This window comes from Daphnia pulex, chromosome 8 (assembly GCF_021134715.1).
Source record: "Daphnia pulex isolate KAP4 chromosome 8, ASM2113471v1".
In the NCBI taxonomy this organism is placed as follows: domain Eukaryota; kingdom Metazoa; phylum Arthropoda; class Branchiopoda; order Diplostraca; family Daphniidae; genus Daphnia; species Daphnia pulex.
The window spans coordinates 7,016,936-7,040,586 of record NC_060024.1 but is presented as its reverse complement, the minus strand read 5'-3'; the positions used below and the strand labels follow the sequence as shown (position 1 = coordinate 7,040,586).

General features: G+C 44.9%; 1 protein-coding gene and 1 pseudogene across 1 annotated transcript; both read right to left on the bottom strand.

Moving 5' to 3' along the window:
- Window positions 1-2,137: 2,137 nt before the first annotated feature.
- Window positions 2,138-2,256, bottom strand: LOC124201239 (annotated as a pseudogene).
- Window positions 2,257-11,668: 9,412 nt separating this feature from the next.
- Window positions 11,669-13,364, bottom strand: LOC124200600. Its single transcript, XM_046596871.1, has 2 exons — window positions 12,417-13,364; window positions 11,669-12,348 (listed from the first exon to the last, which is right to left on the bottom strand). The coding sequence occupies exons 1-2, from the start codon at window positions 13,362-13,364 to the stop codon at window positions 11,722-11,724; spliced, it is 1,575 nt and encodes a 524-aa protein (XP_046452827.1). The 3' UTR covers window positions 11,669-11,721.
- Window positions 13,365-23,651: the final 10,287 nt, after the last annotated feature.

Here is a 23,651-nt window from a genome sequence, read left to right as displayed (position 1 = left end):
AGCCCAGGTTTTCCTGGTGGGACAGCTAGATCACTAGAAAACGACGATCTGAGGGTCCGTGGTGGGTTGTAACGCTAAATCAGGGATGACAAATATGGAGGGGCATATCCATGCAGACACTTAAAGGCCAAAACCAAACACTTAAAGCTGATGCGCTCGTTGACTGGCAGCCAACGCAGGGTTTTGAGATGGTTGGAAACAGGATCAAACCTCCTCGCTCCGACAATCAATCTGGCAGCAGCGTTTTGGACTCTCTACAGTCTCAGGATCTGTTCCTTTGGAAGACCAGCAAACAGCGAGTTGGCGTAGTCCAGTCGGGATAGAACCATAGCTTGAACCAAGGTTTTCGCCGCATGTGGTGACAGGTATTTCCTGATTTTTCCCAATGTGCGAATGTGAAAAAATGCTGACTTGCACACGCTGTTGATATGCGGGATCATGGTCAAATTGCTGTCGAAGATCACTCCAAGATTTTTCACCACTAGAGAAGGTTGAACCAAGTCATCTCCAACTTGAAGAGGTAGATTTTCAATCAGCTTGGATCGGTTCGGAGTCGATGTGTAGAGAAGTTCGCTCTTACACACGTTAAGCTTCACCCGATTTGCAGTAAACCAAGTTTCCGAGCGCGCTGCACAACTTGCCATCATGCTTAGGGCCGATAGCTGTTGAGATGGAGCGGGACGGAGTCGAAAACCAATCCGGAGCTGAGTGTCATCAGAGAACTGACCCATCTTCAGAACGTTTAGGCCACCGTTGTTAAGATTGGTACCTTCTAGCACCGACGAAAGAGGATTCGCGTAGGCGAGGTAAAGAAGCGGGCCAAGTACAGAGCCCTGTGGGACCCCCGAAGTTAGAGTGACGCTGTCAGATGGCAGAGCATTCACAACAACAGACTGAGAACGGCCGTCAAGATAGGAGAAAAACCAATCCAGGGCAACTCCCGATACTCCACAGTGAGATGAAAGTCTCTGCATCAAGATGGTATGATCGATGGTGTCGAACGCAGCGCTAAGATCCAAAAGGAGAAGTGCAGCACCATCCCCACGATCCGCCGCTAGTGTCGCTAATTTTTGTTTGAGGATTCGTCATTCACTTACAGTTTTGAGAAAATTGCTGTTTCCTTCCTCGATGTAGATGATCTCGTTGTGGGTTGTCTGGTCGTCTGGTCCTAGGCGGTGTGGCAGCTGTGGGCGATGTTCCTTCTCGTTGACTCGCGGCAGGTCTTGAAGTCCAAAACTGGCACGTTCACCAATTTGTGATGATGAGTCAAAGGAGTCAATACGAGAGGTGCGGTTACAGGTATATTGAGAGTCGGAACAACCAACACAATTGTAACACGATTACAAGCAACAAGCAAGTGACCGTACAAGCGAGACCCCAAATAGATCGAATGTTCGGTTTATAAACGGGGCGACGGGCGATGGCTTGTCTGATAGTAGCCATGCCTGTGCAATTAAGAAGATGCGTATGGTAAACGCATCAACAAGTGTGAGAAATTGTCAATGGCTTTGCCATACGTTGTGAATTAACATTACACCAACGTTTGAATTACAGGAAGGTTATGAGGTCGGCTCGACCTTTTTTAATTCTTCTTAAACTAGACGTAAGATTGGCGTTCAGTTTAAGCAGGACCTTCCTTCACCCTTGGACTGAATTGTTTTTACAAATTTATCGTAATTTTAAATTTTTTAAATGTAAAAAATATTATTGAAAGTATAAAGCAACAAAGTATAAAATAAAAAAAAACGTCCACGAGTAAACCACGAAAAAACCAACAAAAAAACAGAAAGCGGCGACTAAAGTGATAAAGCCTGCAATAATAAAAGAAATTAAAATTGCTTAACATAATAAAAGCCTTAAAAAACAGAAATATTTCGATTGCTGTCTTTTTTCTTAGGATCTTGTATAGGTATTCCTGAGGCTGCCCGAAGATACCGCCAACGTACAAGCCTCACGGCGTTTCCAATAGCTTTCAGCAACAAAGAGGTTGGAGGACGTCTAGTAGGCAATACCCAGTAAAACATACGTTCCTTCCATTTTCAACTAATGCCAAAAGAATACATTGTAGTCCATGTAGTATCACTCATCTCGGGAAGCACTTCAATACAATTAGATTGACAAAAATGAAATAATTCCATGCCAACAGCATCCCGTATTCTTAAGCGATCACCCATCTAAGTACTAACGGGACCCGACATAGCTTAACTTCCAGGAGCTGACGAGACCGGGTGAGTTCTATGTAGTATGACCGTTGACATCAATTCAGTCGCAATTATCCAAACATATTCGCCTTTAAATCTAATTCTAGTGTTTGCTTATTTTCTGTTCGAAATACACGCCAACCTTAGCCAAACAATCGAGGACATATAAGTCCATTTGTCAATGGACAACCGAATATAAAATTTGATAATATTTCCAAACGCCACTATTTTTGGCTAGCTGTCATTTTTAATTTTCCCGTTCCGGGGATGTCCGATCAATGAGCCAACAATCCAAGTTTCATAAGGCTAACGATTGCTTCCCTTACTTAGCTTACGTTGCATAAGGATCTCAGAGTCTTTGTAATGATGCCGAAAAGGGATAAAGTTAGTGCTGAAACTGACGCTTTAATTAATATGGGAGGAATGTGTATTTATTTAGGGCGCCGAACTCGACAATACTGCTGGGCCGAAAAAAAGTGCCTAAACTGGCGGACACCATTTGCGAACGTACTCTTGCGGAATTTAATTGGGGAAAAATTGTGTCTCGCGAAACCATTAATTGTTAGTGAACAGTTTGCACTAGGATCTCGGGAATAATTTTAATCGATAGTTAAGGGATTAAGCTTTATAATAGTACTAATTGTTGTGAGTATTTTAATGAAAATACGTCAAATTTAAATCCGCCCAAGGAAGAATAGGGAGAAGAGGAAAGTATGGGCCCCCTTCTTTTCGTACTTTCTTTTACTCCCTTAAAAAGTCATCGTCTATGAGAGAATTCCCCGTCATATGGCTGCAGTAACCATAGGTTTGATGACTCTGGTTCTGGCTGGCCCTTAGTTACAGAGCCACAGCGGGTGTGTTGAGACACGCAGTTTTTTTTTTCTTTTTTTTTCAAAGTCCCAAAGTTCTCAGAAAAATCTTGCTTTTTCGTCGGCATTAGGAAAAATCAGAAAGAATTCAAAGTAAACGATACATTTTGTAAGCCAGTCAACATCAAAATATTGCAAAATAACTGTAAGGTAATTGAAAATTTTTATTGGGAACGAAACTCTTCCCCAACAGCCGACAACGAGATCCGGCCGCACGGCCAGAATTCCGGCTCTCCTACAGGAGTATGATCTTCGGAGCCCCCGATAGGAGGCCCCTTGTCACACCCGCTTGATTGTTCCCATCTCTTTGTGCCATTCCCTCCCTGTGTTAACTTAACATATTGGTGGGTTGCCGGGCCGTTAATCGTTATTATACCTCTGTACATTTTAGTCAGAAATACAAGCGGGTGGCAATCAAACATACAAGTGCCATCATACTTAAATTCATCATAATCTCGGTAAGGTAAAATTGACACTCTTCCTTCCGAACAAGTTTTTTTTTTATTTCTGATAATTTTTGGTTAAATCAAGCAATACGGTCGAAACTGACGGTCGAAAATTGTCTATTGCTGCGACACGCCACGATACGCCTATACTTCCTCTCTAGTCCCTCATTTCCTGGCAATAACACGAAATTTGTCTATTGCCACGAAATTTTTTTTTTAAATTCGACATTCACGCATGAATGTCGAATTTAAACGAAATTTTTTATTTGAAGATTACATCAAAGGTTTAGTTTCACGGTATAATTGACAAGAAAAATGATGCGGGAATTATGCACATGTAGTTTTACCCTAGTTAGTAGTTTTCCTAAACATCTTCTGTGGAACTTAGTACGAAAACGCATTTCGTGGCAATAGAAAAATTCGTGTTATTGCCACGATATTAGAGATCAGAGAGGAAGTATAGGCGTATCGTGGCAATGGACAATTTTCTCTTTATTGCCACGACAGATGTCGTGACGCCTTCGGCGTCACAAGCCATCGTTCCAACGCAGACGCTTGGTTGATAGAATAAAGCGAATAAAAACATTCCAAACAACTGGATTAGCCCTTTTTCGGCCGTAGGGACATCCGTGGCAAGATCCTTTGGATCTCTCTATTGCCTTTCGGGACAAATCCCTATAGGGAATCCTCTCTTAACCCTTGTATACGTGGGGTCTAGAAACTAAAAACTTTTATCGGCTCACGTCGATAAAGGGTTAGACGGGATGGACGAAAGTGGTCTAGGCCAAAGGCCTTCAGTAGAACGGCAGGAAGATGAGAATAAAAGACGATGGTTAGAGAAGGAGGGGCAGAAGAATAAAAAGTGCTCGACTGATTCGGACAAGCTGCCGCACTGGCAGCATGGGGAGGCAACGAAGTTGAACCGATGTTAATGTGCGTGAAGGAGCAAGTGGCCAGTAAGGATTTGGGTGACTTCGGCACAGAGTTGGTGGAGGGGAATTGCAGAGGCTGACTTGACCGTTGGAAAAAATTCTCTGACTGAGTGGCCGTTTGGAGATGCCCGCCATTCGGACTGCCACACACCCTGGGTCAGGTTTTTTTATGGTACTATTACAATAATTTATAGATGATAAAAGTGGGGTAGGACTTAAAGTCTATCGCCAGGGAGGGAGCAACCCGCAATGGCAAGCTGAACACCCTCTGCTTTAGAAGGCTGGCAGATGCATAGTAAGATTTTGCCACGATATGGTGCCAAACGGTCCAGACAAAGACGGGCAACCTCAGAAAGCTTTGAGTTGTATCGAAAGAACTTGAAAGCGGAAGGATGGAAGGCTACAATCTCAGCGGACCCCCCTCTCTCACCACACGGCAGGCCCTAGTAATTGCGTGCAGGACGGACAGCTGCTTAGCAAAAAATGCAGTGTCAGCTGGTAGTGGGCCACTAGTGAAATCAAGAATTTGGGAATGGCTAGCTGTTACGAGGCAGCATTGGTGTGCTGACGAAGAGGAAGTAGAAGCGACAAAGATACGCTGGACAGAGCAATCGAGTGGTAACAAGGTGCAGCCATCCCGTAGGAATGAAGGTTGAAGAGCCAAGAGTGGCAGAAATGCCGCCTGTTTGAGTCGCACTTCGGAGGGGGGTGGAGCAAGGCAGAAGCCTATTAAGCCAGTTCAAAGAGGCAGCTGAGAAATGCCCAGTGGATGCCGTGCAATAGCAACGGTAGGTGATCTCACGCACGCGTAGGTCGATTGGAAGGATGTTAGAAATGATTAAGCATCCTTCAGAAGAGACAGTTTTGACGCATTGATTAGGGGCAGGGTGATGATTCGCTGGAAGGATCTTAATTGCTTCACTCCTTTCTTGGTGGCTAGAAAAGGGGCCCAAACAGAGCACCCATACAATAAAATTGGTTCAACCGCAGAATGAAAGAGAAATTTAAGTCTTCTTGTCGAAACCCGAAGTAGATTTTAGGCTTGACCTAACCGAAAAAAAACGCGCGTTTAGCAGCGTCAATTTTGTTGGTAACGTGCAAGTCCCACTTCAAGTGACAGTCAACAATGAAACCGAGAAAAGTGGTATCAGTGGAAGGAGTAATTACCACCCCATTAATCAGCAAGTTGAGATGAGACCAGTCAAAAAGTTTTTTTACAAACAATCATGAAGACCTTTTTTAAAGCGTTCAGGGTCATTTTGTTGATCAAACACCAGTCGCTGACACTATTGCACATAATCTGCAGGTTTTTAGTAGCAATTAGTGGGTCTTTGTGGTAGGTGGCCATAGTGAGATCATCGGCGAAGCCAACCGACAGCAAGGGAAATGGAAATTTAAGACGTAGAACGTCGTCAATCACGACAGACCACAGAATTGGCGAGAGCACGCCGCCTTGAAGACAGCCGAGATAAACGCATACGGAGGATACAGTTCTGTCAAGAAAGAGAATTGCAGTGCGGTTGGAAAGAAACCCAAGGATAAGTTGAGTCAGATAGCGCGGACATTTCCGACTGTCTAGAGCCGAAATAATTGCTGGATGCCAGGCAGCATCAAAGGCACTCGTAATGTCGAGAAACGCGCATGCCGTCACACAATTGTTTGCCTTAGCAGTTTCACAAAAAGATACAAAGGAGTGGGCAGCCGTCTCGGTTGATTTGCCTTGAGAGAATCCGTGTTGATTGGGACTTAACCAATTAGAGATGGATGCAGACCACAAGATTCTTTTCAAAATAAGTTTTTCAAGAATTTTAGAGAAGGTATTGACCAAACTGATTGGACGGAAGCTGTTTAGAGTGTCGTACGACGACTTGTTTGGTTTACCAATAATTGTCACTTTGGCGACTTTCCAACAATTAGGAAAGTACGAGAGCGAAAAACAAGCAATCATGATCAGTAAGAAGACAACGGAAATTTTACTAAAACAAGCGTTGATAAGGGCAGTAGAGAGGCCATCAACCCCTGGGGCCGACTTGGAATTTAGTGATGAGACAGCGTCAGTCAGCTCGGTGATTGTGATCAGTGGGGGGGGGGGCAAAGGCTCAAGATGTGGGGAAGGAGATGAATAGGAAGCTGAGAGCTTTTTGGCGGGAGCATGTGACGCATTTGATGGGATAGGAGACGGGAAGAAGTGTTCTGCGCATTAATTAAGAATGACAGATGCATCGGATGTTGCGGAGCCGTCGAAAGTGAAAGTGGACGGTAGACTAATGCTGGACGACTTGCCAGATGCAGTTTTCAAGGCAGAGAAAAGGTCGCTACTGTTAGGGTGAGAATCACATAATTTCTTCCAGCTTGACTGCTTTGCACGCCGAACCTCGCGTTGATAAGAAGATTTTAAAAATAATCGAGGTATTGTTCGTTGCGTAATGAGGGTATATACTTGTTGTGGAAATAATTTCTTTGTATGGAGTTCGATATCAGATTGTTCGTGTTTCAGTTAAGGCCACTGATCGAGTTGGAATCTGGAATGGTAATATATAGTCGTTATAGAATCAAGTTCGTAAATCATATTGGTAGTGTTACTTGTGTCTGTGCAAGGTTGTGTTGGAGCATACATTACTTCTCAGTGAGAGGAACGATTGAAAGATGGCGCAAGTCCCGAATAGTCGGCCTCTCTTTTCTATTCATCAAGTTGCTGTTTAGTCTCATTCTTTCTCTCTGCCTACTCTCTCTTCTTTTTCCACCACGAAAATCGAAATTAACACGTAGTTTCAGATTTTTGGTCAGATTGACTGTACTATTTTAGTAAAATGAGCGGACGACCCCTTACGGGAAATTCAACACTGTCATTTGGGTCATTGGGAACCACCTCTCCATACCATGGGCATGGAGAACTTTTCCTAAATTTGCAGCCAATATCGCGAATCGAAAGTGGGAAAATGTGCTTAAGTATTGATATATTGGACCAAATTTTCAGCGCCAACAGCGGCCATCTACTGAAATTGTGTTAATTTTCATTTTTCGTATTCCGGACGCCATTTTTTTATCTACACGTTAAACTGGTTTCCGATTCATAATTTCGCTCACGTTTTTTAACTTTTTAAAAATGCTCTAAATTTTTGAAATGTCCAGAAATAAGTGTATTGTTTGTCAGTGCCGTGTTACACATGAAAAGTCAAGTGATAAAGAAAATGGAATTACATTGTTTGTTGTACCCAAAAATAATGTAGAGGAATAGAAAGATGCAATCCCCTTTTTGAACAAATCGTCTCATGTTTTCTCACGTCATTTTGATGAGTCAGATATTGAAAAGGGAAAGGAGATTTTAAATATTTTTTACCCATTTTCAAGATGGCAACTAAAGCCTGGATTTGTTCCCATTAGGATGGGAACTGGCTGAAGTCGCTCCCCCGTTCTCTTTTCCTTGCTGCCTGCAGTAGCTGCAGTATCAGTTCGCCGCCTACTCTCTCGTCGATCCCGGCAAGTCGCGCCGTAAGGGAAGCCATGTGCCTTTTCATCATCAACGAGACGTCTCCGCTGGTGCTCCTCCTAGAGTTGCACCACGCACTGCACAAATTGAGATCTTCTCTCCTCTTGTTTTGATAGGCCTGTTTCTGCACATCAAATATTTTCGCTGGTTTCCTCGGCTGTCTTTCTGGACCCTAAGACCTTCTTAGGATCCCAGAATGGAACGAGTAGCTCCCAGAGCAGCTTGGGATAATGTTTTCTCTCCTTCTGCTCACTCGTGGGCAGCAGAGCATGAGAATCTGTATCTCCATTTCTACAAAATTGTATATATTCTGATCTCCCCTCCTAAGTAAGTCTAAGTTTGCCCACTGCAACTGCGCTCTCCGCTCTCCGCGATGGTCTGAGGCTATACCGGCGGCCGTCGGCTGACGGCCTTGAAGGTTTAACCAAGCCGGGCAGACTCAATCAAAACCATCCGGAGCTCGCGGAGGTGGCGCCCGCCCAGTGTGGGGTAAATAGGCCCAGTTTCCCTTTTCGTGTTGTCTTATTCGTGTTGTTCTATTCGTGTATTATTTTCGCCAAGCACAATGTTCCCCGTTATTTGCCCTTATCCTTGCCTCTAATACCTCCCATATACCTCTGGTTCCAACAACATCCGCGAGTGGCGCCACGGGAACGAAGAAACATTTTTACTATCGTGTACATATATCGTGTTAATTTTACTCGGAGCTGTTGCTCTACGTCTACTTTGTATATAATGTATTTCCCCGTGAACACCTATCAATACATTCGGGCATTACTCTGTCAAGAGTTGCGCCCAGTTTAAATTTAAAAAAAATACCTCGATTATAATCGTTTTTCTTCTAGGCATCCATTTCTTGGTTTGTCTATATGTTCGACAAGTCACATATCGAACCCCTGAGATAGTTCATCATCCCTTACCCGTCAACTATTACCTGGCACCATAAATTCCGTTGAGCACTCGAACAGCAACTGGAGGATCAACGCCGTCGATCTCCTTAAAGAGCAATGGAGGACGACTATATGAACGAAGACGACCCTCGTAACCTCTTTGTACTTTGAATTACAGCGAAACGTACTCACACCACGTTGCTCAACTGAGCCAGGGCTATGTTGAACAAAAATGCCTTCCAGCAAGAGTTCGCAGCCTTTACATCTAAACTGAACCAGGTCCATTCTCGGCTAGTTAGCATTCATCAACGATACGCCCAGCTCACCGATCTCAGCGAGGCTGAACAACATACAGCCAAACTTTACCTCCAAGCTATTAACAATAAGCAGCTGACCTGCTTACGGACGATCGCCGTCGTTATGGCGAATAGGTCCGAACGTCGTCGATCATTGAATGTATCGAACCACGACAATGCGTCAAGAAATCGAACCGAACCAATTCCACCAAATGTGCCGAGAGACGTACCAAACGCGCCGCTCAAGAACACCGTCCCGAATCAGATTAACTGGCAAGAAAATCACCAGCACAATCCAAAGTTGTTGCCAACGCCCCTCGTTGAAAATCACGATAATCAAAATGTCGACGCGAATTCTAGCAATGGTCAAACCAATGATCGAGGCAGCCCAACATCAAACAAACCTGAGTCCGACCCAGCTGCAGCAAAAAAGCTAAAATTTGATCTGGAATTTAAACTTCGTCAGAAGCAGTTGCAGAAGGAACGTGAAATGAAGGACTTGGAACTTAAATACGCACATGAGCAAGAAGATATGCTACTCGATATCCGGCATATCCACCAGAAATCACAGCTGAACGATAGTCCTATGTTCTACCAAGTCCCGCAGATCGCTTCGACTCCCGTCTGCCAGGTGAACACTACACTGCCTCCACCTCAAGAGCCGGTGGTTTACACTGGGCAGCCTCAACTTGCTTCGTCTCGCAATTGGCCGAAACTTGTTGTTGCTAAGTTTGACGGCGACCCTCGTGGTTGGACCAAATTCGCTCACGGCATTAACGCAACTCTTCAAGACACGAATATGCCCGATTCTTTGAAATTGTTGGCCCTACAAGATAACCTGAAAGACGAAATTCAGAAGCGTGTCGCCCACATCTCCACCAGTATTAAATCATTTCAATCAGCATGGGCTGTCCTCGAGAGTAAATATGGTAGCCCTGGTCTCATCATTCAAGCGCACAACCAGCACCTTCAACAGTTGCCTCTTTTCAAGCACAACGACTTCAATGGACTTTTCAACATGACTGTTGCAGTTCGTGATGCTGTATTAAGCGTCAACCAGGAGCACATCGTTATGTTTACATCAGTCGTGACGTCGTTGTGTGTCAAGTTGCCCATCCATTTACTGTCGGATTGGGGCAAACTGGCGTATGGACTGAATAGATTGCCAACCCTTCAATATTTCGACCAATGGATCAACACAGTCGTGGGTGCAGAGGAATTGCGCGGAATCAAGCTGTCAGCTTCAAACACCAATAACAGCGGTTTTAAGACTCCGGCGACTCAATACAACGCCAATCGCCAATCAAATAACCAGTCACCAGGCAGCAGCAATTATGGTGGTCGCAATCCTTCAATTCTTAACCAGTCACTCCTAACATCTACCGACATTGAATGTCCAGCTTGCAAAGAAAAAGCGAAGCATAGACTAGAGCTTTGTAATGTATTCATCCGAATGCTCGTCAACGCTCTTGCGACCCTATGCGCAGTGAACAACCACTGTTTCAAATGTCTTATCCGAGGACACTATAGCAGCAAATGTCGGAGACAGAACGCCAACTGCACCGAATGCAACGGACCACATCATACCCTGCTCCATGGGGCCGAGCGCCGATTTCCACCTTCTCAAGCTAACCAAGGTAACCAGACCATCATTCTTATGGTGCCTGCACCACAACAGAGTATTCGCCCTTTTCTCCTGGCGATAGTTCGAGTCGTGAAAGAAGCCAATGGTTTGTCTTGCATAACATCCGCAGTCCTCGACTCAGGTAGTGAGGCCACCCTTATCACGCGCTCGTTAGCTAATCTACTTCACCTTCAAGGGCCTTCCATGTCAGTTCAATTCGGTTCCTTCAGTAGCTCAGTGCTGATCGAATCCAAAAAGGTGTTTTAAGTTCAAATCGATCGACGGCACGCACACGACAGAAACTACGAACGCATTAGTAGTCCGGAAATTAATTTGTCCTATCAAAAAATTAACTGGCCCGAAATTAAGCATCGCTGGTCCCACTTGGCCGGTTAACCCTTTATCAACCGCCACAAAACCGATGGTCGGATTCGATTGAATGCTCGATCGAAATATCATTGAGTGGTCCTAAGACCACTCATTAAAAAAAAATTCGGAATATCCGATTTTTTCCGGCCTAACCGCGTTTCGGCCACCGTTGTCCCGACAGGAATGTCCCTTCAGGCGGACATGGTCTCTAAAAAGAGACACTTTTTTCGACTCGAGCCGTCTAGCGGGACAAAATATTTGTCCCGACAGTTGCATGCAACTACCACTTGTTCAAATTTTTGTCCCGACAGACGGCTCGAGTTTTTTTCGTCATATTTGTCCCGAGAGACTTTTGCCGTTTAATGTGCCTCTTGTGTCCCGTCAGGCGGGCTTGACTCTCATTCACCTGGCAGAATGAAAGGCGCCCCGCCTGACGTTGAGGTCTTTACCATCGACCAGGGGTCTTTCCAGTCGACGGCTCCTTATGAAAAGGAATAGGATCTCTAATTAGAAAAGTCAGTCAGATCCTTCGTCGGTCACCACTCTGGCAAGTAGCCGCACTTTAGAGTAAAAATGCACACTGACGTACGAACAAAACACAAATTTATTGCTGAAATTCATCATATTCATCAATTACAAATCCATCACGGTCTTGGAAATCATCATAATCGTCAATCATATAGCCTTCACGTCGGTTAGAATATTCTGGCTCGTCGGAATCAGCGGATGAAGAAGAACACTCCTTGTTGGTTGGCTCATGGTCAGAAGCTTGGCCGTCTGATTCCTCCGAAGCGGAATAGACAGCTTCCACCTCGTCCAGCGGAGCATCCTCAGATGTGTAATTATCATCGTGAAAATCGACAAAGCAATTCCTCTTCTTCCCGAGGCACAAAAACACATTACATTGTTTGCACTTTGAGAATGGTCTTGATTCCAATTTTTTGGGTGTCGTTGCCTGGCACCACTCGCACCTGCCTCTCGCCTCCCCAAAGATGGGTAGATGGTTGCCCACACAAGTTAACCGAATGTCGTCCCTTACACTCAGTCGACTTTTTCGCCGCTTTGCTCCTGGTTCAGCGGAAGGGTGTATGGTTGGCATCATTCGCCCGGCTCGACCAGCTTTGGTTTTATTTTCGTTCAGGGCGTGGGACAAAAGACCCATCGTGACGTTCCGTTTGAACTCGAGAAATGGCATCTGAACTTCGTAAGCCTCCAGATAATTTTCCTCGACCTAAGTCAAGAAAAAAACGGAAATTATTGTGTGTTTAAAGTTTTAATTTCCGCCATCTGTGATCTCACCATATCATTGAAGCATATCCAGCTGTTCACCAGACATGTCTCCAAGAGAGAGTATAAGAGACGGTGCCACCATTTTTTGGCTTTACGGTCTCTCTCGTAGTAAGAACGCAGCTGGTTCGCCGTGTCTACACCGCCCATGTTATTGACGTAATCGTCAATAGCCTTTGGACAAGACTTGGATCGGAACGAACCATCACGCTGCTTTCTCCTGACCTTGACAATATCTGAGCCGTGATAGTTGGAAGCGACCCGAAACGCCTTAGTGTCTCTCCATACGAAGATTCCCTTTCGGCATGTTCCGGGCTCACCACCGAACTTGGCTGCAAATTCGTCCGGCCGCAGGTTCGACTCATTCTTCGTCATGATGGGTTGGTTGATTGGGCTTGCGCAAGCTATGTGTTTAGAAATGAATTTGAATCGCTCGCGAGTCGTGGCCTGTTGAATTATTCCGAGCCCGAGACCAGTGTCTGGTTGCTGCTCCCAGAACATCGACAGCTCGGGCAGACGGTGATATCCGATCAAGAACTGTATGCCAAAGAAGGCTATAAGTTCGTGGTCTGTGACAAAACCTCCAGCATGCAACCGCGGGCCGATTAACCTGCCTTCAGGCTTGCCACCCACTTTTCGAGACGGTGGCGTCTTCCTTGAATTCCAGAATTCAGCGATGTAGTCATTTGTTGCCTCCCGAAGAAGGTACAAAGTGTCCTCACCACCAAGCATCGTCTTGAAAACTCCGAGGGGACTCGAAAAACGACTGAATTGACTCAACACGGGGCCTGGTTCTTCTAGGGGTGCAAACTGAATTGCCCTTTCCTGGAACTGAGGCCTCGGTGAATCATCATCAGCCCGTGATTGTCTCCCAACGTCGCCCCAGACTTTGCATTCTTTCCAATTCCGGTTGACGGCTTTATGTTGGGCGACTTTTTTGGCATCGGCCTTCTTTTGCATGTTCAGCTTGGCCGAATCTGAGTTCGTTTTTTTGGCCAGCCGGAACGGATGCGCTGTAAGAACGCGAGGCCCACGACACCTCAAAGTCGCGTTCGTGAGACCGACCTTTTTCCCTGTGTAGTGCCGTGTTACTTCACCATCGGGATCGGCCGTTTCAGAAGAAGACCCTGCACTAGTTGGTCTTCGGGTCTGACTTCTGGTTCGTTTTGGTGGGGAGGAGCCACTCTTTGAACTGTCTTCACGTTCCTTTCTTTTTTTTCGCTTTTTGAACTCTTTTGAGTCTTTGAAGCGTCGCCGGTGATAGTTCCAATCGTTCAAGTTGAACTGTAACGTCTTTCGGGGTTAATGGCTCTACCACCGGCTCCTCTTCTTCTGTCCCAGCTTTTTGTTCATCATCCTATGAGGCAGATTGTTCATCCTCTATTTCCGGATCCTGATCAAGTTCCGGCCGCTGCGAAGCAACCAACTCCTGACCAGGCTCCTCATCCGGCTTCTCAACCGGCTCCTCGACCGGCTCCTCGACCGGCTCCTCGACGGCAACCGCCTCCTCCTCCTGATCTTGAGCCTCCGGTACAGTATCAAAATTGATTACCGGCTCTTGATCTCCAGCTAAACGTTCTCTTTCTTCTTTCAGCTGCCTCCTTTTTAATACAGCTGCGGCGGCGGCATTCTTGGCTGAATTTTTCACGGCTCTCGACTTAGTATATCTTGGGTCTCTCTTTTTTTTATTTTTCGCCATTTTTAATCAATCTGAAAATACAGAATCGAAAAAAAAGGCACGATTAGTCTTTGTGAATTCGGCAAAAGGATAACGAATTGCCTTACGTCCTAAGCCTTATACGACGGTCTTATTTTATCATGCAGGGGAAAAGCATGCACATGCAGGAGTTACCGGGGCTGATTCTTATCCAGCGCCTTTCACCGCCTTTCGGAGTTTCCTCACGAGACAGCAGTAATCAACGCACGGATAAGAAAGTACAAGAGGCTTTGTGTAAAATTTAATTACACGGGCACTAATAGCGCCTCGAAGACTTCAAGATCAATTCAAAAGAACCGTTGGACGGAAAGGAGCTCAGCTACGATGGAAATGAAACTACAACTAACGCCGAACCGGACAACTTCCCATTCTGCGTCTTCGTTCCATTTCCCAAAGCTCCCCATCGATACCAAAGTTTTTGCGTCGAAGCTACTAAAGAAATTTCGCGCTTTCCTTTTCGCCTCTTTCGCCTTCCCTTCGATATCTATCCAACCACCGGCTTCAAATTCACTTGAACCCTTTTTTTTTATTTGTATTTGAGGAATCGCGGACATTTAAGTCGCGCGGCACCCAGATAGGAATAAAAATAAATAAGGAGCGTCGGGCGGAAAGGAGCTCAGCTACGATGGAAATGAAACTACAACTAACGCCGAACCGGACAACTTCCCATTCTGTGTCTTCGTTCCATTTCCCAAAGCTCCCCATCGATACCAAAGTTTTTGCGTCAAAGCTACTAAAGAAATTTCGCGCTTTCCTTTTCGCCTCTTTCGCCTTCCCTTCGATATCTATCCAACCACCGGCTTCAAATTCACTTGAACCCTTTTTTTTATTTGTATTTGAGGAATCGCGGACACTTAAGTCGCGCGGCACCCAGATAGGAATAAAAATAAATAAGGAGCGTCGGGCGGAAAGGAGCTCAGCTACGATGGAAATGAAACTACAACTAACGCCGAACCGGACAACTTCCCATTCTGCGTCTTCGTTCCATTTCCCAAAGCTCCCCGTCGATACCAAAGTTTTTGCGTCGAAGCTACTAAAGAAATTTCGCGCTTTCCTTTTCGCCTCTTTCGCCTTCCCTTCGATATCTATCCAACCACCGGCTTCAAATTCACTTGAACCCTTTTTTTATTTGTATTTGAGGCATCGCGGACACTTAAGTCGCGCGGCACCCAGATAGGAATAAAATAAATAAGGAGCGTCGGGCGGAAAGGAGCTCAGCTACGGTGGAAATGAAACTACAACTAACGCCGAACCGGACAACTTCCCATTCTGCGTCTTCGTTCCATTTCCCAAAGCTCCCCGTCGATACCAAAATTTTTGCGTCGAAGCTACTAAAGAAATTTCGCGCTTTCCTTTTCGCCTCTTTCGCCTTCCCTTCGATATCTATCCAACCACCGGCTTCAAATTCATTTCATTCGATTACACGGACCGGAACGGAATAAAAATACCGCCTGGAAAAAAACTATTTAGAACTGACACTTCCCGTTCTGTTTTCGCTAATTCCCAGGGGAATTCATTACAACCACCCCTTCATTTTTCTTTCATCCGTGTTGTCCAATATATTTCTGACATATCTGAACTTTGAATTTCTGACATCTCTAACCGGCCAGTCTGCTCTGGCTTAATCGAATTTGCACCCGGCTCTAGGTTAAATTAGGAGCCAATTCACGAGACATTCGTCTCTACGCCACTTCCAAAAAACTCTTAGGACTTTATTTTTTATTGCCATGTTTATTCAAGGCTTCTATATTGGCCAAAAGGATCCAATTTTATTTGGTTCGACGGTCTCCTCATGCTGGGACATGCATGCACATACGGGGTTTGTTTCTCATCTTATCCAGCGCTTTTCACATCTGCCGCAGATTGCCGCACATTTGTGATCAACGCACAGAAAAGACAAGACAAGAGGCATTGCTGACCACCCAACGGGCACTATAAATCCGGAAAGATTTCTGGTTGAATCAGGATCATTTCTAGGCGGCCCAAAACCCGGCAATCGGGCAAATGAATCGGAGTTACTCTTGTATTGGAAAGATTACTAGGTTTTTAAGTTTCATCAGTATTCGAACAAAAAGTTCAGCAGGATGAATTGCACCGTTCGTCTATTATTTTGTCTTCCACAAGCTCGCATTCATCCAAGTCCCGGCAACGACGTCACTACCCCGTCGTCGGGACTTGGCAAGGTTCGATTTTTCAAGACTCGGCGCCTGGCGCATTCGCCCGGTACTGCAATGGGCACGGGGACCAGCCCAAATAAACGTGTTAGGAGTTATCTGCCAAAACGCTTTCGTCTCTGATTCGAACCATTCACCGACCGCTTCGACCATATCCATCATTTAAAACCATTACGCGAACTGTGTACAGAAGTGGAATTCCACGATCTTGGACCGGTGAGTAGAACACGAAAGATGAAAACTACTAAGATTCGAATTGGGGATGAACTCTCCTCTTTTCGTCTCCAATCTTTCGCTTTGCTGTTCCATCGGTAATCAAGGAAGAATTAATAATACCATCACCATCAGGTATTCACTTCCTGATTAAGCAACCGACTTTCGAGACTTCCTAGGGTAAAATTGCTTTCGCGGGTCGATACCCTCGTCTCTCTCATAATCTTTCGGTTCGGATTTATATCTTCCGGCCGTAGACAGGTGGGTACTATAAGACCGAGAAGCGACGCAACGGAATCGAAACTGAATTCATTTGAAGCGGCGGGTAGGTTAAGGAGCTCTGGCCACAAGGAATGAAACTAGTAACTTTGAATCGGACACTTCTGATTCTTCGTTTTTGACCAATTCCAACAGAGCTTCCCATCCAAACACAACTTCGAATTCATTTCTTTCACCCGCCATGCTCTCGAACTCATATATGCCCGTGCGGAATCAAAATAAAACCAATTGATGGTCGGAAAGGAGTTCAGCTACGATGGAAATGAAACTACAACTAACGCCGAATCGGACAACTTCCCATTCTGCGTCTTCGTTCCATTTCCCAAAGCTCCCCGTCGATACCAAAGTTTTGGCGTCAAAGCTACTAAAGAAATTTCGCGCTAACTCTTCGCTTCTTTCGCCTTCCCTTCGATATCTATCCAACCATCGCTCGATCCCATTTCTTTCGACCGCGCCTGCCTGGCTGGTCAGCTCTACTTCTTTGTTTTTTTTTAATGAGGAACACAAATAAAACCTCACAATTTCTGACATCTCTAACCAGGGTGGTTGGTTCCCTTTTATCAAATATCTACTGAGCGCGGCATCACTAATTCTGACTCCTGAAATGATCCTACTATCGAAATGAACCGAATTTCAGATCATCCCAGTGCACGTTACACTAGGAGCTCACCACTGATCAATACTTGAAAAAGTGCCCAACCACCTGGTGGTTCAAATCTGGCCGGGCTTTTGATAAAATTGCAGCCGCCTGGAGGGACATATCTGGCGGAGACTTATATGTCCCGACAGTCCAGATCGAAGGTTCTCGTGTAGACCTCGATCAGAGCCGCCTGACGGGCCAGAAATGTCCCGTCACCGAAAACTCGGTAAAACACGAGAAATACTCGTTTTAATTTCTCCTCCTTTTTATCATTGAAAGACGGTAGGTCAATTAATTTTTCGTTGTAAGGCAATTCAATTCTGTAGGATGGATTTCGAGATATCAGCTTTGATAGGAATGAATTTAGCCGATTTGAAATCTCTCGTGTCTGTGGGCGAGGTCCCACCAGACCCTACTGAAAGCCGTCGAAAAAGAAACGTCCCGTCAGTCGAAAAAGGGTTAAGAGCTACCCCCAATCGATTCCGATCAAGTCGAATTATTAATCGGCATGGATTTATCGACAACCCATCAAGCGACCCATATAATTGGGCCCATGGAGGGCGAAGATGGGCCTGCAGCGCATCGAACGCGTTTCGGCTGGGCCGTGGCCGGAAATATCCCTCAAAGACTCGTTGTGGGACCCAGCAACAATAAAAGCGTCAACCTTCAGTCCGCGTGCCTTTTACCATCGCTTTCTAGTGTGGTTGACCAATTCCGCTCTCTTGAAACGTTCGGCATAGTGCTCAAACCTAATTCAACCAAAGCTCAAGAAGACGAAGACCTTCAGATGGTAGGCATCCATCACCGTTCGATAACCTTCGTTGGTTGCGGCTTTCAGATTGCGCTCTCCCTTCGTCTTAATTTCACGATGATTCCGAATAATCAGGCCCTATCTCGGTTTTACATTATCGAACACAACGTCATGCAACCTGATATGTGCGACATTGCAATAAAATACCGGAGCGCCTAGAGAGAAGTTGATCGCGTCAGGAACAGCCGTTCACGTGAAAAGTTCAGAGATCAGCGAACCTGCCGGCAAGGTTTGGTACTTACCGCCTTCGTCGTGAATCACAACAAGCCGGACAAGATTAGAGTGGTATTTGACGTCGCTGCCCGCTTCCATGGTCTATGTTACAACGACCTTCTATTGCGAGGCCCACCTTCTATTCCTAGCCTAGAAGGTGTCCTCCTTCGTGCCCTGCAGTATCGTTTCGCGGTCTCCGCAGACATTGAAGCATTCTACCACCGTATAGGAGTTGAGAAGCAGGATCTATCTTTGCAGCGCTTCGTCTTTCGACCCTTTGGTAGCAGCGAACCCGTACGGACTTTTCAATTCACGACGCTGATTTTTGGCGCTGTTTGTTCGTCTTCTGCCGTAGTCCAAACCATTCATAATGCCGCCAAGAACAATAATGCCTTTCCACAAGTGGACGCAAAAATTCGGGATAACTTCTACTCTGATAATTTGGTTAATTCATTCGAAACAGAAAGCGAAACGGTCGATTTCGCCAAAGCAGTCACTAAGACCCTCGAAGCAGGGGGATTTCGGCTGACAGCACTTGCCTCATTATCCCACCGAGTACTAGAAACGATGCCCCTGCAAGACAGGTCACCCCAAGTACTAGACATTTATCTTAGTGCTCTTCCTGTCGAATACCAGCTTGGCATGAAATGGGACTTGGCAACTGACACCTATGGCATCCGAGTCCGTTCAATGCCGAATGTTGCAACCAAGAGAGAACTTTTATCGGCCATATCGCTCATTTTCGACCAATTAGGTATTAGTCTCCCAGTCATTACAGCCACAAAATTGTTATTTCAACAATCGCAAGTGTTCGACCAACCTTCGTCGCGGTGCTGAAATAAACCTTTGCTCGTTGATATACTGGCAAAGTGGAAGACTTGGGTCGCTAGCTTGGAGAATACGTCCTTTCCCTATGTAAACCGCTGTTTTCGCCCAGTCGAATTTTCCGTTGAAAGCGTCAATCTTTCGTCTTGTCATATTTGCGGACGCGTCTTCGGTAGCGTTTGGAGCGGTGGCATATTTGCGGGCCGAGTGTAATGGATCAGTTAATCTCAGTTTCGTGATGGCTAAGGGCCGGATCGCATCTCTTAAACCAATGACGTGCTGCGTTTCGAGTTGGAAGCGGCGGTGCTAGCGGTCCGCTTGTCACTTCTGATAAGACAGGAGCTCCGGATTCTTATCTACGCTGTTGACTATTACACCGATTCACAGATTGTATTGCATCAGCTGCGTTCTGACCAGCCCAATCGTCCGTCGTTCGTGTGTAAAAGGCGTGACGAAATTCTTTCCCATTCTGCATTAAATCACTGGTACTTCGTACGTAGTGAAGATAACCCGGCCGACGATTGCACTCGCGCTTCTCCACCAAAAAATTTTGGACCAAACTGTAGGTGAACCGTCTTTTCTAATGGATCCTGAATACGTTCCAGCACCATTCATATCCCATACTACGACGCCAGAAAACGACCAAATAGAACCAATCATCAACATTGAACAGCTACACCTGACAACATTTTATTCCCATCCGTTGGCGCCCACTTTCTCCAACCTCATCTCTCGTGCAACGCAGCTGAACGAGTTGAAACGTGATGTCGCCCAGTTGATCTGGCCCGGCTCACCAACACACCCAAATCTGACTGCCGACCACCTTGATCAGGCCTTCCGCATGTGTGTGATTGTTTCCCAAGAAGAATCGTTTCTGCGAGAGCGCAAGGCACTCCTTAAAGGCACAGTGATTCCCCGCGACTCGACTTTACGGCGTGTCGGGCCATACATTTGCGAGAACAACGGTTTACTCAAAGTTGATGGACGATAGGAACATGCTGAGCTTCCGGCACGCACTCGACACCCAATAATTATTGCCACTGATCACCCGCTGACCAAGCTCATCATCAATGATCGTCATCTAAAAATTCATCAGGCGGGTGTTGAGCACACTCTTAGTGTCGTTCGTGAACAACTCTATCTCCCCAAGGGACACAGGGCGATCCAACGCACCTTCGCAAGGTGCGAGCCTTTCAAAATTCAACGTTCTTTGCCGAAACCTTTTGGGACCGCTCTTTTGAGAGGTTCGCCATAGTATGGCGAACCTCCCAAAAGAGCATCTCGAGGCGTTTATTCGTGTTTTTACTAATGTTGGCTTAGACTGCTTTGGCCCATTGAGTGTCGTGATTGGTAGGCGATCGAGTAAGAGGTACGGCCTCCTGATCACGTGTCTTTCCTCCCGCGCCATTCACCTAGAAGTTATCGACACTATGGATGCCGACTCGTTTATTATGGCCCTCCGCCGTTTAATCCCGAAGGTGATCTACTCCGATAATGGGACTAATCTGATGGCCGGAAAGAAGGAGCTCGCGCAAGGAATTGCGAATTTAAATTCTGCACGAGTCACGGAAGAGGTCATCAACCGAGGCATCGACTGGCACAAGTCATCATCTTCTGGATACCACTTTGGTAGTGTGTAGAAACGAATTATCGGGTCAAGGAAGGCCGCAATGCGCGCTATTCTCCACTCTAGATCTGTCCCTGACGAGGTGCTTCGTATGGTATTTGCGGAAGTTGCATCAATGTTAAACAGTCAGCCTCTCACTCATGTACACACCGACCCAGCAAAGCCTGAGCCTTTGACGCCAAACCACTTTATACTCGGTGGCGCCCATCCCCACCGCGTACCGCGTTCGACGGTCTGAGAAGAAGAAGATGGAAGCAATCTCAGTTCATTCTCAATCAATGTTGGCGTCGCTGGATGCAGGAATATGTCCCGAGTCTAATAGGGAGAGAAAAATGGGATCAGTCTGCCCGTCCTCTTCAAATTGGTGACCAAGTTCTTATTATGGACGAGAATGCTAAGCGTGGGGAACGGCTTACAGGGACGGTCACTATCGTTCATCCCAGTAGTGATGGAGTAGTTCGGAGAGTCACTGTCAAAACCCCTCGCTCTATAGTAACCCGTCCTGTTGTTAAACTCTGTTCTATTGCAGCTGGCCAGCAGAATTACATCGTCACCGGCCGCCGGACTGCGGCGCACCAGCGCCATATGGATTGATTTTTAGTGGCGCTGGCAACGCTGAGGAGAAGGGAGTAGAAAAAGAGGGGAGAGAGAGCGTGATAGGCAAGAAGAAGACACCGAACGCTAGACAAGTTTTTGATTTTGCCCTTCTCTGAACTGTAAACGAGAGTGAATTATAATAAAAGGAGCCGCTCCCGTCATCAATACACCGCTTTTTATTCCCACGGACCTGATCCGTGACACTACCGCCTAACCGTCGTACCCATGAAAGTCGGTAGGGTTCACCCAGACGACCGAGATCAAGTTGCATTGGTAACCACCTCTCCATACTAGTACAGTCAATCTGACAAAAAAAGCATCAAATTTGAAACTACGTGTTAATTTCGATTTTCTCATATAAAAAAGATCATTTTAGGAGAATCTGCAGTTCAAAGCTCCCGAGAAATTTGGTAAGGAAGATATTTAAATTTATAAAAAACGATAGGATGAAAAATCAAATTTTCATTTGATTTATTGTGGAAATATTTCTAGTTTTTTATGAAAACCAATAAATGAGCTTTGTTAAAAAAAACTAATTTCCTACATTATAAAGTTTGTTTTAACTTATTATAACCTGTGGTTAATTACAATATCATTCATAGTATGTTTGATTGCATCACTCCTATAAGCAGAGTGATAGAGACTATGGTGAAACTACCCCGTTGGAATTTTCCATAAGGCTTCGTCACACCACACGGGGAAACTCAGTATTTTCTTACTCTGTGTAAAACCCGAGAAAGAAAAAATTAAGGGATCATATTTTAAAATGTGTTTAAAAATTAACTTTTTGCTAAATGGTGTCTTTATTTTTAAAAAATTATTTTAAAAATACGGAGTTAAAGAAAATTGCAAGATTAACTTAAGTTCCAATTTTTGTTTAATTTCAATGTAATGTAGTATTTAAAAAAAATTAAAATCTATTGAAAAATCGGTGAGCCGTCGAAAATTTCTTTGTGCGTTTTAACATGAAGCTTATGGGGAAACGAAAAGTTTTAAAATCTCTCCCATATGTAACATAAACGACCTAAAAATACAATCTTAGAATCCTTTAATTCATTGTTTCTTCTACTTCAAGTTTATATTTGTTTTTTGAAGGCGGGACCGATTTTTCTGTAAGTTATTCATGTTTTTTAGACCCCCCTCTCCAATCGTCAATTTTAGTTTTATGACACAAGCCTGACATTGCTTGCTTCATGTTCTGGATGTCTTTGCTCTTCATGAAGTGTCCCCATTTATTATGAATTTCCTTCCTTGTCAAAGTGGGATTTCCCCCCACCGACAAAGCGGACATAACAAACTTATGGAGCTCTGGGTTTTTCAAAGATTTCTGAAATAAAGAGTAATAGATTAGTCTTTATTGGTATTATCGGTAATAATTAAAATCACTCTTTTCGGCGATAAAGCTTGATGTGGTTCTCGGATATGGCATGGTTGGCGTGTGCCTTACAAAACTTCTCCGGTGCAATTTGAAATTTGCCAAGAACAGGGATGCATACAGCGCGAAATCCAAACTTGCAATTGGCGGCGTACACACATTGATTTGGCCTCAAACCAGTTGCTCTTGTTTTGTGTCGCCCATAGTGGGAACACGTGATAAACACAAACTTAAATTTCCACTTAGGGTCTAACTGATTCTTAACTTTAGCGTTGTAAGCTTCAATACTTACAGTGTCATTAATTTTTAAAGGGAAATTATTCTCTTTTGCAAGAGCGTCAGCAAATTCCAATACATCATCGTAACTGTCAAAATTCTTACCAACAACTAAACTGTCTAACAAAGACATTGTCAAAACAGGAACTTAACAAACTAAGACTAATTATAAGTAGTAAAACAAGAACAAGAAGAGAAACTTAGAGCTAACACAAACTTAATACAAAGTAAAAAACAAACAAAGTAAGAAACAAACAAAAGAAAGAACAATAACTACAAAAACTTACAACTTAAACAAAAACTAAAAGTAAAACTGGTAATCCAACTTAAACTGGTAATACACAAACTTAAAGTAAAGGAAAAGTCAAACGATGAAAAGTAAAATTCAAAGAAAATTCAAATTCAAACTTGGAGGTGAAATTTGGTGGTCAGTCAGCAGTGCAGTGTCATGTCAATCTGGCGCGAAAGATTAATTAAGTCTAAACAGTAAGCCTATTTTC

Bases quoted from the DNA above. Each gene is read 5' to 3' on its own strand.
- LOC124200600 (XM_046596871.1), bottom strand. From the start codon at position 13,364: ATGCAAAAGAAGGCCGATGCCAAAAAAGTCGCCCAACATAAAGCCGTC. The intron at 12,349-12,416 runs GTGAGATCACAG...TTCTTGACTTAG, and splicing joins GGATATGCTTCAATGATATG to GTCGAGGAAAATTATCTGGA.